Source organism: Ictalurus furcatus, chromosome 3 (assembly GCF_023375685.1).
Source record: "Ictalurus furcatus strain D&B chromosome 3, Billie_1.0, whole genome shotgun sequence".
In the NCBI taxonomy this organism is placed as follows: Eukaryota; Metazoa; Chordata; class Actinopteri; order Siluriformes; family Ictaluridae; genus Ictalurus; species Ictalurus furcatus.
In genome coordinates, this window is record NC_071257.1 from 1,275,766 (window position 1) to 1,292,392 (window position 16,627).

Consider the following 16,627-nt stretch of genomic DNA (forward strand, 5'->3'; position numbering starts at 1 on the left):
AAGGTTATATGGGAAGGTACACCTTTGCAATTTTTTTGCTAAAAGAGCTTTCCACTGTAGGCTATTTACAACCTCGGGAGAAAAAAAACCCCCCAGAAACACTTAAAAGCTAAAATCTGAAGAAAAAAAAAACTATTAAGAAAGTGAAAATAAACAAAAAGTTGTGATAAATAAATAAATAAATAAACAAACAAACAGATAAATATATATAAATAAATAAGCATGCAAGCAACAAAAAAAATAACAAAATGGAAAAAACCCAACAATATTTAAACAAATGTGCATGAACGAATAAATCACGAGCATAAAAAAACAAACAAGCGAATAAACAAAAAGACCGATAAATGGAAAAAAAAAAAAATTCACCAAAAGAAATACAAAAGGTAAAATGTTTAAATGTGAATGAAAGAAGAAATAAATTATAAAATGATAATGATAATAAATACAGTACATCAATGAAGAAACAAGATAAATAAATAAGAATTAATCTAAAGGTGTGACTGGGCTACTCTGGAAACTATTCGTATGCCACTAATAATTTTCATAAAAACTGAGCGGAAATTAAACGAGCAACACCGGTTTAGTTTATTATTAACAAGTATATCGGAATGTGAGGAAAAAAACTGCAATATCCTCTTTTCTTTGACAGTATCTCTGAAATCTGCAGGATTTCGAGTTGTGCCCATATTTCATATATGCAAACACACACACACACGGAATGTAAGGCGGTAGCAATAGATGAGTGAAACGTATAAGAGGCTGGAACGGAGCCAAACCCAGGCGCCAGTGTTAAACGCCACAAAACTTTAACTTTAACTAGCTGAAGTTTTCCCAGAACCTGTACGAGGTAACGTGCGTGACGGCCGCTCACCTGGCAGGTGTGCAGCTGTTCCTCTACGCTGTGCTGCACGTCGCTGTGCAGACTCAGCTGGGCCTTTTCCAGCCAGAGCTCCATCTGCGTGGCTCGCTCATGGCAGGAATGGAGCGATCCATCCGGGGGAGGAGTTTTACCCAAGTGACAGGATCCACCTGCAGCCTAGAGGGTCAAACACGACAGGTAATGTACAGAAAGAGGGTGAGAGAAGAGAGAGAAGGTGAGAGGCGAGGCAGGAAACAGGTAGTTTGTTTGTGTGTGTGTGTGTGTGTGGAAATATCTAAACCACTGGGTGTGTCTATTGACCCTGAGAGGACCAGAAATACTGCTTCGTACTTGCTCCTAGAGTGTGAGTTAAGATTAGCACACACACACAAGTGTTAGCCCTAGTCTAGTCTAGTGTCTGTCTCTCTGGTCCACACAATGAATGACGGTGTTCCTAATCGGTCCTCAGTGACTGACATATATATATATACCAACACACAAACACATACATACGCAGTCCTTACATCTCTCTCGTTCTCCCTCTCCCTCATGTTTTGACTCTTTCACTTATGCTATCTCTCTTTTCACCCCCTCAGCATGCCCCGCCCACCCGTGGCTAAAATTACTTCCTGAAAGCGCCAGTCGGTTTTACAGTCAGCTCGAGTGACAAGGAAGGAAGAAAAAAAAAAACACACACACACACACACACACACACACACACACACACACTCACACAGACACTTAACCCTGGGCAAATAAAAAAGTCTATTGTGTGTGCGAGAAGTTTTCACTTCTCCAATTTGCCAACATCCTCATAGAATTTTGCACCATCCCAGAGTTACTCCACACACTTTTCTCATCATGTACAATTTTATAATATATTGTTATATGAATTAGACCCATTAGAGTGTGAGTTGATTCAGGAACTAAGGCTCTAATGTTTTAACTTGATGAGTCTATGGGATTAGTTCCAAAACCAATGCTGGAAGGGAATAATGGTTAACAATTAATAAAACGATTGGTAGTTCACCGGAGCACAAAGGACATTCCTGGCTCATGAGACTACACATGAATACACTCCTGAGGAAAAAGGGTTCACGCACAGGGTGAAAAATCTGGCTAGGTAAACTGCTGAAGTATTCCATCGAACAGATTATGAATATAAATGTAAAAACAACTTGCGTCAAAATCTACACGACAATAGAATGGTGCTAAGAGATGATGATACTCTTAGCACTGGTTCCGGCTGGTAAAAATCATCCTGATACATGCAAGCTTTCATGTTTTACTCTTTTGTACCTTCTCAGAAGCTCGAGCTCTAAGACAGAAGACCCGGCCGTAACGACGAAAAGGTTCCTGACATTTACAGCGGTGCCGCTGTGAGATATTTCCGACGCGAGGCCATAACCGATTCCACACCCCCAATCAAGTGGCGCCTGTGCTGTATCAGCAGCTTAAGAAGCTGCCCGAGACGTCATGCCCATGTTGTATCTTGACCCTGAGGAGGTGATCCTAGTTTGAGCCCACCTAAAATATTTCATAATGGTTCCAAATGCTTATTCGTGGGTGTTCAACATGGCACACGTAATTATTAATGCGTCAAACATCATGTTCTGCGTAGTAACTGAAATGATGTTCAGTGAAGGTCATCCAAGTCATCATGATGATTCCTTTGTATTTCTTCACCCCCAACATCAAACGAGCGCATACCTTAGCTCGTTTACATTTCATTGGTTTTACAAAGTAAGATATAATTTTTTCCATCGTTATTCTAACTATTTTTAAATATCGTCTTGGTCTTAAAGCTTGGCCTTTAAGGATTTGATGGTTTTCAATCCCGACCTTGATTCATCTGGACCTGTTCTGCATTCCTTACGACTCCGCATTGACTTGATCTCGCCTAATCAAGGTTTTGACCTTATCCTAGACTTGACGATGGCGGTCTTGCCTACAGCCTAACGTTTTCAGTGGAAAAGTCATCAAGTTACCGTCATAAACATGTCAGGATTGTTCGACAGTAGAGAGAAATTCGGAACACCATCACCGCTCCTACTTCTGTAAAAACGCACGAGCGCATAGCATTTACAGACATAATTGAACATTATTCATAAATAATGATATTTTCTCATCCTGCCCTGAAATTAATTCATGACTACACCCTTAAACACGCCCTGGACAATGACACCGATAAGGCGACGCCCATGTCACATCATGGTACACGTTGATTATAGCCCTAAACTCCCAGACTTACATTCCTCACTGTCAGCAGCTGCGGCTTATGATACTAATAATGACATAACCTCAAACAAACTCAAGTCGAGAGGCAATCACACTGGACTTATGCTTTTGGCTACTGTCTAGTTGTTTTGAGCGGGTTTAGACGCGCCTTTGTTCAACTGTGCTCGAGGTAATCGCGTTAACCAGGGTTGCCAGATAAATCTCAAAAAATACACTGAAATGTGGCTAAAAATTTTGCACTGGAAAAGGGAGACATTTTCTTTTTTTTTTTCCTCCCCAACGTATTTCTGACGTACGGATGTTCTCCACTCCATAATCCCCCTTTCCCTTTACCAATCTTTGCAATATATCTTGCGCAAGAAACGGTCTAGTAAATCACAGACACACTGTCTATGCTTACACTTTGCCTGTTTGCTTAAAAGTATTCGACATTGTCAAACATTGTCATGTCTGCTGCTCCTCCCCCGAGCACGGAGCACCGTCATTCCTGCCCCAACGGGGCTTCGGTTAGCGCTTGTTATACCGTAGTTTGACCACTAGTTGCAATAAAAGGTCAACAGAAACGAAGTGGGGCCACAGTGAGAAATCAATAGATCATTGCCTTACGAGATGTTTTTAAAAGCTGCCTCTATAAATTTCACTGTAGTAACTTTTAGCAGTAATTGATCATCATCATATGCATTAAGATGAATAAGTTGCGATTTTAAGGGTTTAACTGATCCGGCGGCTTATTCCTAGTTTAATTTTTGTTGTTTTTCCAGCGTGAGGTTTAGTCGTGTCTCTTAGTTACGGTCAGCGCTAAACTGGATCGAGGAAGCATAATGAAAGTGAAAGCGTGTGAGATTCACACTCGTCTTTTTCCAGGGTAATTAAGGGTAATAAAGTAGTGTTTTTTTTTAAACTAGTGGAGTAGTTCACACTTTGACCTCGTACAGGGTTGTAAAGTGTTAGCATGTGAGTTGAACATGTGAGTATGGTAGGTTTTGGAGGAGATACACGGGGTGAGATTCTGGGGACTACACACTGAGAACGAAGACACCTGCTTACCAGGTTGTCGGCCGTCTTCTCACGACGCCGTGTAAACGTCGGCTTTAACGACGGAGCAGAAAGGACTGGCGTCTGTGGCCCCTGATCTGACTTTATAACACCGTGTGTATCTTTGGAGCCCGAGACAGGAGACGTTAACTCCTCTCGCCTTAACGCCTCCTCGGCTGAATTGTTCATGACCTGGAGTGGAGTTACGGTTTCCTGAGAGTCTGTGGTTTCTACGTGTGTGTGTGTGACCTCTCTAAACATGGACGGTGTGCTGCAGGTGTGTGTCTTCAGCCTCTCTGACTCGATTTGCTTCGCCTTCCACGCACCACGCTCCTGACACACAGAAAGAGAAAAAGAGACGACGGAGGGGTAGATTTTAAGGGGGTTTATTTTTTATTTGTTTCTTTTTTTAAAAAATTCTTTCATTTATTTATTCATTTCTTCAAAATCAGACAAAATCGTTCACAAAGGAAAAAGATGGGATGAAGAAACAGAGAGCATGCGCAGTGTTAAGAGCTACATCAGTGCATTTACATGGAAAAGAGATGAGAATAAAAAGCATAAATTTAAAAAAAAAAAAAAAGAAAAAAAACTACAACAGCAAAAAAAAAAAAGCACTTTATTCTTCTGAATGCATTTCAGAAAAAAGAGAATGTGTAATTGTACACTAGGCACATTGAAGTAGTTCGTTATGTAAACACGTTCTGGCGGTGGGGGGGGGGGAATCAATAATTTAACTTTCATCAGCATCAGGCAACGTGAGGAAATTTTTACCTCACAGAAATTCTCATATAATACACACTGTTGTATTATACTTCACGTAATACAATCTGTAGCTCTAGTCATGGTCTTAGTACATCTTAAGTGAAACACAAAAGTAAAACACATGCTATAAAATGGATTTAGGAGAGCACTGACAATTTGTTTAGTAAACTGAACACAATGCTCAAAGTAGCATGCAATTATGTCAGACTTTCCCTGCTGGAGTCTCACACAACATCAAAATCAAGGCACGTGCCTACCTATAAATATTCTGCATCTGTCACACAGATCAATGCATTACTAGCTTGATAAAGTGCTTAGGAAGAATAAAATTATCCAAAGTGTGGCAACAAAGAGGCACTGATATTTCCAAAATCCGTTTGAATATTTTCTCAGGTTCAGTATAACTTAAGGAGTTTAAAACAAGTGCTAAATATTAATTCAAAACATTTAAAATGTCCAAAAATCCAATTTGGGGAAATTAAGTATTTTTTATACCACAGCGCTGGTGATTGCTCTATTCTGATTGGTCAGAAGGGTGTTGATTAATTTTCTATAACAGTAGCTCTGAGAGTAGAGCAGCTGAAAATGAGTGGTTTGTATGGAAGGGGTCTCCGTGTCGGGGCTCTGTTTAAGTTAAAAAGAAAGGCTGGTGAGGGAACGACTCTTTATAGCTGCTATAACATAAGCTTGTTTCAGAGATACGCCACAATTTAACTTTAAACGGGTTAAGAAAAAAAAAAAAAAAAAAAAAAGTACAAGGTGTCATTCATTAAATTAGGATGATCAAAAATGATCAAAATCATTGGCACATTGCTGTGGTATAAGAGGAATAAAACACTCCAACAAAAAGATTATGAGAATGTCCAGGATGTAAACATGTCTGAAATAAATCCTTGGCTCTGTTCGATTTTCATAAGCGTCATTAATAATACCGCCGGTTTAAAAAAAAAAAAAAAAAAAAAAAAAAATTTCCAAAGGCTCCATGTAAATGCACTGCACTTAAAAGCCATTAGGGTCCTAATTCTAGAACGTTTCAGGTGTACAGGTTCTAGAAGGCGAGTCTCGTTCTAGAACGTTTCAGGTGTACAGGTTCTAGAAGGCGAGTCTCGTTCTAGAACGTTTCAGGTGTACAGGTTCTAGAAGGCGAGTCTCGTTCTAGAACGTTTCAGGTGTACAGGTTCTAGAAGGCGAGTTTAGTTCTCGAAGGGCGAGAAGTCCCGTAAAACGGGAGCTCTAGCACTAGGAGACCACACACTTCTGCTGGCCTCTGGGAGGAGACTTGGAGAGTTCTCTAACGAACGGGGTTTTGGTTACCAGCTCTCTGGGGGGAGATTGCGTTCTCACAGTGGCCGCCGGTTTAGACGAGGCTTCGGGATCGCTCGGCTCCTGGGTGACACGCTCGCCTTCGCCCGCCTGGAAAAAGCAACAGGGAAAAAGTTAGCCACGGCCAGAACGGATTCTGTTTTCTTTTCCGCCGTTGCGCGTTACGTCCACGACGAAGCAACACACCACTCAGCCGTCACTCGATGCTAAAACTGTCCGTGTGCTGGTTTTGATGATCACAAAATTAATTAGCAATGGCTCACACAAATGACGTTCCAGACCTTTTTCCCCCCATTAATTAGGTAAATTTACCCACTTACACATACACAAGCACTTCATGACACCAGTAATGTCAACTTGGCATCAAAATAAAAGCGAGTAATCTGGAAACTGTTGCAAAGTGACTTCGTAAGTGTTTATATACGCTTATGGTAGGCGTCACGAAAGGCTTATGTAGGTATAATGTACAGCATAGCTATATACTTATCGCTGTTTATAATCGATTTATTTGTCATATTAGCTATTGAAATTATTTAGTTCTGTCGCTCCTGATGCTTTTGCAGCACATTGGTTAAATTATTTTTTACTCTACTTTTTTTTTTAATAATATAAGGACAAACCCAAGTGAATACTTTTATGCTTAGGTTTTAAAGGGTTACCTCTGTGTCCGATTCGTTCCTATCCCGCTCTGCCGAGTCAGCAGCAGCAGTCGGTCCTCCGCTCTCTGTGCCCTGCGCAATAAAACACGAGTCATTATGAAGTTTGGATTTCTAATTCAGAGAAGGGTAAAAACCCAGCAGGCTCGGTGAGCAAATATACACAAGCTTTATTTGCATGTGCATTTCAAAGCTCTCGAGTACACACTGCAACCGTGAGGGTGGGGTGTGTGTTGGGGGGGGGGGGGGGGGTGTTTGGGTGGGTTGGCTGGATGTGGAGTGAGCAGTCAACAAGACAGAGGATGACGCCGAGAGTGTGACTACGGCGCCACCTACAGGTGGAAGAGAAAACACATGCACACGGGTAGCGCAGAAAACCAAAAAATCTCAAATCTGTGCTTCCAAATGTGAAAGGACCCAAAAAAACCCCATTTCTGTTAAGAAAGCTGGCATTAAGTGAGCAAACATTAAACGAAAATAAAATACCAGATCCAAGCAGAGGAGACACGAGAAGACGTGATGAAGAGCGAGAAAGAAGAGGTGAACTCCAGTGAATAAAGTCGAACTCAAAAGGATGGACTGAAGTAAACAGAGATGACTAATCTTTTTCTATTTAAAAAAAAAAATAATAAATGACTGATGTCCAGATCGCGACCCCTTAAAGTTGGGTTGATAATATAATTTTACCCAGACACAAAATCACCACCAGAATCGCTGCACGCATGAAAAACCTGCATTTCATCTTCTTTTATTAATCGTGATTAAATGCTAGTTAAATATCATGCTAGCAACTGCGTAATACAGCTAGCCAACGTAAGCAGTGGAAAGGATGTTGTTTAGCCAAAGACTAAATTACACCAATAATAAACTTAATATATAATAATAAACCTTTTTTTTGTTGTTTGTTTTTAATCCAGAATGTTCAGTTGGATAGTGCATCAGTTATTAATATCTCTCTTTCTTCCTGTGAACATTTAAAGGTATGGGGAGACATTACGTCTTAAACATGATTAAAGGCAGGTTCTTCATATTCATGGTTTTGGATCCTATCATTATAATCTTTCAAAAGGCAAAAAGTGTCGTGTTTAAGTGTTTAAAAACAAACAAATAAACAAAACAACAACTACTAAAAAACCCTAACTCTAGAAGGTCCCATTACAAAAGAACAATTTCACAGTCTTAGAAGTATAAATGTTAAACAACTGATCATAGATTTTGATCTAACTTTGTAACGTTGTCCAACTTTCTCGGTTAGTCCGCAGGAAATCGGTTAGTTGCTCTTTATTAGTGACAACAGCAATAAAGACAGAAGACAGGAAGTGGTCTAGAGCGATACGGTGCTCTGGATGGAGAAATGTGTGATGAGGAATACGGGATAAAGAATCGTAAAGCGGTGAAGAAGCGGCGTTGAGAGGAGACACGGAAGGAGGACGAACGGGTGAGGAGAAATGGAAGAGGATTATTTTCTTTCCTCCTGGAGCATCCATCTTTTACCTCCATGTCACAACTCATCGCTCTCTCACAGCCTGCAGCGCCAGGAGATCCTCTCACCCCTGCACTGTCTTCTCTTGCATCTTCATAGCAATCATCATCAATGTCTTCTCTTACATCCACATATATTTCCTCCTCCTCCTCCTCTTCATCACACCCTAGCTGCTGTCATGTTAAACACACACATACAGTACACAGACATACACACACAGCTATATTACCATCTACTCTACACCTAACCCGAACCTTCACCTCAGTAAAAGAGCACCCTGTGCTTGTTTCTATACAGGTTTTTAAATTAAAACCTAGGAAACTCAACACAAACCGAAATCCTTCTGAGATGCTCCTCTATTCATATTAGGACATCGTTTTTTGTTTTGTTTTCCAGGAGAAATTTCACATTTCACTTTCATCCCAAAGTACACTACGGGTCAAAAGTTTGCAGACACTCGACTGAAATGATTCTCATGATCGTCAAACCATTTTGACCTGAAGGTGTGTGATTAAATGTTTGATATCGGTGAGAACTCCTTTAATACTGTTTAAAAAAATCATCTCAGGGAAATTCCTCAAGAAATCGTGTGAGAAAAACGCCAAGAATACATTTCTGGAAATTCTCTGCGAAAAAGGGGGCCTACTCTGAAGATGCTAAAATATTACATTATTTTTGCTTTATTTTGGATTATCACAACATAATTCCCATAGTCCCATTTGTATTACTACAGAGTTTTGATGACTTTATTATTATTCTAAAATGTGGGGAAAATAATAAAAATAAAGAACGAGTGTGCCTAAACTTTTGACTGGTTGGTGCACATCCTGTTTGAAGATGGTGATTAATGAGATGGTGAGTTATCAGGTATCGAAAAAGATATGAGAGTATGGATATCGCGGATAAAGATTAAAAATGCTTGGGTGATACGTGATATGATCTATCACTGGATCGGGATCAGTAATTAAGGAGTAAAGTTAACTTTTTTAATATAAAATGCCCTCTTATATAAAAGTCAGTAAAACCGGATATGAGCTGTTTTGTGTTTATCTGAAATATAAGTGTTGGATGTGTTAGATTTGAAATTAAATGTTACACACACACACTACAGTTAATATAATTAACCTTAACATTTCCATACAATATGAACACACCCACCTGTATATGCACAATACAAACACATTTAAAAGCAGACACTGTTGACAATTCATCTGATTTAATGCAAATTTGTATGTCAAGGTGTGTGTGTGTGTGTGTGTGTGTGTGTGTGTGTGTGGTAACCTGTGTGTGAGCTGGTGATTCGAGTCTCTGCTCCAGCGTCGCTTCCTTTATGGTCATCAGCATGGCTCCAGATCGCATCAACACGTCCTCCGTAATGCGGGCAATCTCCACCTGCCCCTGATCCAAAACACTGTCCTAAACACACACACACACACACACACACCTTTGTTATTTTTAATTGTTCTTGAAATAAATGACTTTTTGAATGAACTTTTAAAAGTTCCTACACAGATATTTTTAATTGTCAAAAAATGTGTAATTATGATGATTTACTGTAATTATTATTATTATTATTTATTACGTGCAATCACGTATTAAAAAGTTGGTTTTTTTCATTCTTTATTCAGTCTGTGCTATACTTAATATTAATTTGTTTAATTTGGTTCTTTCTTGAGGTAAATTAAAAATAAATTTCTTGAAGTACAAATGAAAAAATCTTTTAAATACTGAAATAATATAGAATTATAATCACAGTTTAGTTATTTTTCATTCTGTACTTAGTTTATTCTATACATTATGCATTATATATACACGTTATACATTTTATATATACGGTGATCTGATTTCATTCTCTCTTGAGTTCTTTAAATAAAATGAAAATAACCAATAATAAAAAATTAAACAGTTAGTTCTTCAAACAAAAATAACAAACCTTAAAAAAAAAAAACTTCCCCTCATGTACTTATTTTTAATGATCAAAAGTCTATAATTATTAGAACACTCTTCTTTTTTTCCCCCCTCATTTATTTATTCAGTTAGGTTCTTTTTCTTTTTAAAATAAAAAAACGTTAAAGAATTAAACAAAAGATGCATTTCCTGAATCTCTGGGGTTTTTTTTAAACGATCGAAGAACCTAAAATTTTAATATCACTCCCGAGTTACGTTTTATTCTTTATTTACTCTGTACTAAGGAAGCGTAACCCCTGTGTTGGTACCTGAGGCTCTTCTTCTGTGATGGTAGGAGGAACGCGGAGCGTGGAGGACGTCTCGCACGGCTCTGATACCACAACGGCGTGCTCCAGCGCCAGCTAGTAGGAGAAACGGCGAATCAGAGCAAAGTTAAACCTTAGTGGAGAGGGACACTGTGTGTATGTGTACACTTCTCTGGGCACAAGCTTCAGAACCTTCAACTCGCTGAAGTTTGCCATGTCAGTCAATTTAGACCTTTCTGTGAAAGTAGGCAGGTTTCTGGCCACGAAAAATTCTTCTAACATCCCACACTCTTTGGACCACACCCTCGCTGACCCACAGATCACAAAATCAGGAGGTGTGCATGCACGTGTGTGTCAGTGTGTGCTTACCTGCTCTAGCTCCAACAGTTTATTCAGTAGTGAGTCAGCGTTACTGAACACAGCGAGTGTGTTTTCTGCTCCTTCTGGCAAACGCAGTCCGGCCTTGCAGCTCTTCAGTTCGTCCACGGTCCTCTTCATCAGCTCGATCCTGTTTTCAGCAGCCTGATTAAAATAAATTAAAATAAATACAGATACTGAAATGGTGATTGTGCACTTTTCATTTCAAGAGGAAAAGCCTTCGATAATGACAAACTTAAAAACACCCACACACCCTGAATTTGTCCTGGCTGATGCCTTGCTTTGACGTGAGCGCTGATCTGAGCTCAGTCACGTCCTTCTCCATGATCCTCAGCTCAGACTCCATGGAATCCACTTCCTGTGGAGGAAGTACGGCAGCAAAGCTTTACACACATCATATGAGGAAAAAAATATACATTAACCCTATGAAGCCTGTAGACAGCAAGCAAGGGAAGCTTATAGTACAGTTTAGCTTAAACAGTGTGTGTATTTCTGACATCACGGGTTACTAATGCTTCTGGAATGCACTTTGCGCAGTGCTAAACTAACAGTTAAACTAAAGTGCACTTAATTCTATCTATATTAAAGACCCTCTGCTGCTCTGAAACTCACAGCTGCAGCATGCTCTAACGTTTTTAGAGGCTCCAGCAGGCCGCTCTGCATGTCCGCTACGCGCCGGTCCGCTTCACACAGCTCCTGCTGAAGACCGCTCACATCACACACACTCGCCATCTCCTTCAACACGCTCTCAAATCCCTGTAAAGTCCGGCGAATCTGCTCCGAGTCGTCAAGAACCAACTGCAAAAGAACGTTATGGCTAATTAATAACAAATAAAATGGAAGCTTGGCATATTATAACTGTGTGGGGTTGCTAGAATTTTAACAGTCATGGTATAGCTACAGGATTGTAGCGTTGTCAGTTATGAAATCCTGTATGGGATAGGAAATGCGGACCGATGAAGGAAATTGTTAAAAAAAAATTAAGACTAAAACGATGATAAATGAGTCAGAAGGTAGCGAGCATTGAGTCTAGTATATTGCAATACAATATATATATATATAGCTTTATGAATAGTCCTAGTTGTAATTATCACATTAATTTAAAACCCTCATTATTAATCATTATTAAATAAATATATATCATTATATGATCATAAAATAATCATTATTCGGCAGGCTATAAAATAGCACTTGATCCAGCACATCATATTATTTGTCAGTAACAGTTACTTGTGTGTTTAACGGAGTCATTAGCGTGTTCTTTAATCTCGAAAAAAAATCTACAAAAATGAGCGTTAAACTGCGAAGGTGTAGAAGACCCAGTCCTTTCATCGTCTGTTAGGATTTACAAAGTATAGTAGCGCATCCAGTGCTTCACCTGCAGTGCGTTAACATGGCTGTCCAGACATTTCGCAGTAGTGTAGGTGTATGGTGCGGTCAACCATGACTGAGATTCAGTAATCCAGCTCTCAGATCCTTTCACCATCTCCTCATGCTCCTGCAGCCAACCATGTATCTACACACACACACACAGGAAAACACACCAAGATCAGAATAAAAACCAGTGTGCATTATATGTACAGTTCCCTCCGAAACTATTGGAACGGCCAGGTCAATTCGTTTCTATTTGCTGTAGACTGAAAACATCTGGGTTGCAGATCAAAAGATGAATACGAGAGTTTAAAACTTCAGCTTTGTACCAGATCAGAATTTTTAGGCGAGCAAAAACACTGGAACACGTGACTGACAGGTGTTTCTTGTTACCCAGGTGTGTCCTGGTAGATTGATTGTTTAAATAATAAACAGCTCTGAACATCTACTCTCGGTCTGAGCCTTCAGTTTCAGCCGTGCAGACGGCATTCGTTGTTAAAAAGGATAAACCAACATGAAGATCAGAGAGCTGTCTACGGGAGAAAAGCGAGCCGTTCTGAAGCTGAGAAAAGAGCGAGAATCAATCAGAGGCGTTTGACAAACGTCGGGTATAGCAAATAGAACAATCTGGAACGTCCTGGAAAAGAAAGAAACCGCTGATGTACTGAGCAACAGACACCGAACGGGTCGGACAAGCTTTCGGTTTTTACTTTTTATTCATTTTTTTCCTCATGGTTTATTGTTTTGGGGTTACTGTGTTATCTGGTCTATTTTTTTTGTTGTTGCTGTTTTAGGGGTCTTTAACAACATAGAAATGGAACAAACATGAATATACAGTTCATACAGAATTTGCTTATTTTTTATTTAATGTTGCTACACTATTTTTTTTTTTGTTGGTCTAATTCAAATGATAACACACACATACAAAAAAAAAATCAGGTACTTCACAATTGACACCTGATACTGAGTACATTAGTACTCACACTAGTTTAAAAAAACAACAACTAATGTGTACTTCTGTGAGTCAAGCTGGATAAGAGTGTCTGTTAAATACTGTAAATGTAAACTTATATCAGCCGTGCCTTGTCGAGGAAGGCTGTTCTGTCCTCGGCTTGTTTGGAAAGGCGTGTGCGCAGTTGCTGGGTCTGAGAAAGTTTCTCCGCGAGAGCCTGCGCCTCCTCCGGTTTCCCCTCACTGAAGGCCTGGAGCTCCACCTCGACCGCTGCGAGACGCGAACGTAAGCCGTCCAACTCGTCCCACACACGCTACAGGAGAAGATACGCGTGTTCAAGCACAGCTAATTACAATCACTAGACTCGCCTTGTGTTTTTAACTGTTTAATTGCGTAACTACTTCACCCTAGGGTAGCGAAGTCATAAAAAAAGCAATAAGTGATTCAAGCATGTTATAAGCAGTACTAGAACAGCGCCTTAAAGATATTCATCTATCTGACTTTGAATCATTCTGAATGCAGGACCTCCTCTCTATATATTGACAGGTCTGGAATAAAAACAACAAAGATTTCAGTGCTCTTTACGCCAAGACTGCATGATAACGGTTAAAATAACAACAGCAGAAGGTTTTCTCAGTTTTAAAATCATGATTATTTATCACAAATATTCAGCTGATTTAGGAATAAAATACTTGGCACTTTTAACTAAACTCTTTCATATTGTGTATTACATTCCGCTGGATCAAAATGACATATAACTATATTTAGACTTTATTATTATAGATATTATTAGGACAGGAAGTTGCGATATAATGAGTCAATAAACACTGATATCTAATCTCAACCTGATTGTGATTAAATTATGATGAATTGTGGAGTGTGAGTGTATGTGTTTGTGTCTGAAATCTCTCTGCAGTCCCAGTGAGTGAGTCGAACCTTCTGTACGCTCTCGGCTTCAGCGACGTTAGGACACTTTTTATTTAGTCTGCCCTGTACGCCATCCAGACCTGTGTTGATCTCTGAAAGTTGAGCATCTAGCCTGTGTAACGGCCCACTCTTCTGCACGGCCACCTCCACCTGGCAGAGAGAGGGGGGATGATCAGTAAAAACGTATGTATGTAGGTAAAAAATAAAATATTCAAATGCATCATTTTTCATCACATAGTTTCCTCAAAGCCAGATGTGGAATTAACCCTTTTTCCTCCAGTCTTATTATTTATATTCATCGTAAAGCAGGTTGTTTGGTAATTAGGGTAAATAATTCAATAAATAGAATGAGATTTAAAAGTAAAGATACATAGTTACAATGATTATGTTCCTCGTGTCGTATATAAGGATTACATTTCTGAACCCGACTCAGGCAAGGCTGGATTTAAAAGCTTCAAATTTTCCCTGGAGACCCATTTTCTACTAATTTAGTAGGGCAACAGGTGGTGGAAGTGCAGTGATAAGGAGTAACTCACACACACACACACACACACACACACACACACACACACACACACACACAGCCACTAGTAGCAAGAACTGCAGGAGGTCCAAGCCATAATGAGCACGATGGAGCGTACAAGCTGCAGGTGGCTAATCTAACACATCTAGTGTCTGTGTGTATGTGTGTGTGTGTGTGTGTGTGTGTGTGTGAGACAGCAGGTACAAGGACCTGCCTGTTTATGAGTGAGAAGCTCCTGCCTCTAATTCAGCAGTCATGAAAAACAACATTAGAGAACTTCAGTGACCTTTCAAAGTTTCAAAGGCTTATCAAGATGTGTGTCTTGTTACTTAAAGTAATAATGTAAAGTAACGCAAAAGTAAATTAACTTCACTCCAAGCATACAGATGAGATATGGACACACCGATATGAAAAAGAAAAAAAAAAGGTTTGTAAATACTCCACACCTGCTTTACCACTTCCTGTAGTGAGAGAGAGACTTCCTGTAATGGGCCGTCTATCTCCACGGGAACCAGAGTGTACATATCTGAATATTTCATCCTAAGGCCCTCCATGATGCGCTGCAGCAAAGCCTTCTGGGTACACAGTTCAGAATGAAGCTCCTACAGGGACAAGGACAGGATTTATTTATTTATTTTTGGTCATTATTAATTGAATGATCTACGAGACGACACGCTGAATCTTTGGAAGCTGATCTGTCTGAGCAGAGTGTACAGATGAGAGAACTGGACAAATAAAGGACTAAAGCGCTGTTGCATCACTCGCGTTAGAATCAAAGGCTAAATCCAACTGCACCACGATCACTATTCTATTTTTTCTTGAAATCAGGCATTGTTTTCAGTTCTTACACAGACATAATTATATACACATGATTTCATAATCTAACAAGCAGACAGTACATGTGGGACGTGTTTTCTACGTTACTATTCGACTTAATTTTATTTGTATATAGCTTTGCTTCCCCCTATATCTTCTCAAATTGGTCTTGGCCAATTCCCACGCACCAGCCGACTTTCCCCCATCATACGACAGCTACCAGCTGGGAATGGTGCTTCCTCTGGGTCACGTAAAGCCACACAACTGCATCTTTACAAACTGTTGCACATGCTGAGTCACAGGGCAATGTAACATACCCTGAAAAAAGTGCTAGCTACCCTCTTCCACATACATGAGCTCACAGACGCCCGTGATTGAAAGAGAGACAGTATGCCCCTCCCACTCAGAGAGCACGGCCAATTTGGCTCTCTTGGGCACCTGCGTCCTGGTTGGGATTCGAACACGCATTCGCCTGACAATTTGTGTCATGCCACTCGGGAAGCTCTACAGAAATCCAGCTCTAGATGTAATGTAGTAATATTTATAGCAGTGTGGGTAGAGAAACAAACCAAAAATTACCGGCTCAATCATAGTGTAATTTAGAAAGAAGAAAAAAAACCTGCACGAGGAAACAAAAGGTTAGGATGCTGCAAACATATTTAATGACTGATCTGGCGAAATAAGTCAAAATTAAGTCTGAAACAAACAGCACTGCTATTTTTCATCCTTCATTTAACCATTGAAGATCATCTAATCTCAGTCTGTGCTGGCGCATCTTACCGGTTTAGCCGCTTAGCCGTTTACAGTTTTCCTCGCAGACCCTCAGCTCCACAGGAATGAATCCCACGCAGTGTACTCTAAACCGCTCTGCGTTTCCCTTTCTCTGCGCTGCTAAGCATCAACCCGCTTCACCTTTCAGCCCCCGGGCAGCAGATAATACTCGGCTCCCTCTATTCATATTGTAATGAGTTATCTGAGTCCGAGTCGGAAATAAAGGATACGAGACACAAACGGTTATATCACTGTATTCCCATGGCGGATTTTCGGCCACGAATGATAAAAGACACGCCAAGTGTACGTTAGATCCG

General features: G+C 40.0%; 1 protein-coding gene across 1 annotated transcript in view; it reads right to left on the minus strand.

Moving 5' to 3' along the window:
* syne2b (spectrin repeat containing, nuclear envelope 2b) overlaps positions 1-16,627 on the minus strand; it is a 99,004-nt gene that overhangs the window by 38,176 nt on the left and 44,201 nt on the right. Inside the window, 15 exon segments of the mRNA XM_053620149.1 lie at positions 872-1,036; positions 2,159-2,277; positions 4,000-4,465; positions 6,212-6,310; positions 6,880-6,951; positions 8,371-8,532; positions 9,641-9,775; positions 10,576-10,668; positions 10,942-11,094; positions 11,204-11,308; positions 11,563-11,748; positions 12,329-12,466; positions 13,404-13,586; positions 14,210-14,350; positions 15,170-15,325. Coding sequence (XP_053476124.1) covers positions 872-1,036; positions 2,159-2,277; positions 4,000-4,465; positions 6,212-6,310; positions 6,880-6,951; positions 8,371-8,532; positions 9,641-9,775; positions 10,576-10,668; positions 10,942-11,094; positions 11,204-11,308; positions 11,563-11,748; positions 12,329-12,466; positions 13,404-13,586; positions 14,210-14,350; positions 15,170-15,325 — 2,373 coding nt within the window.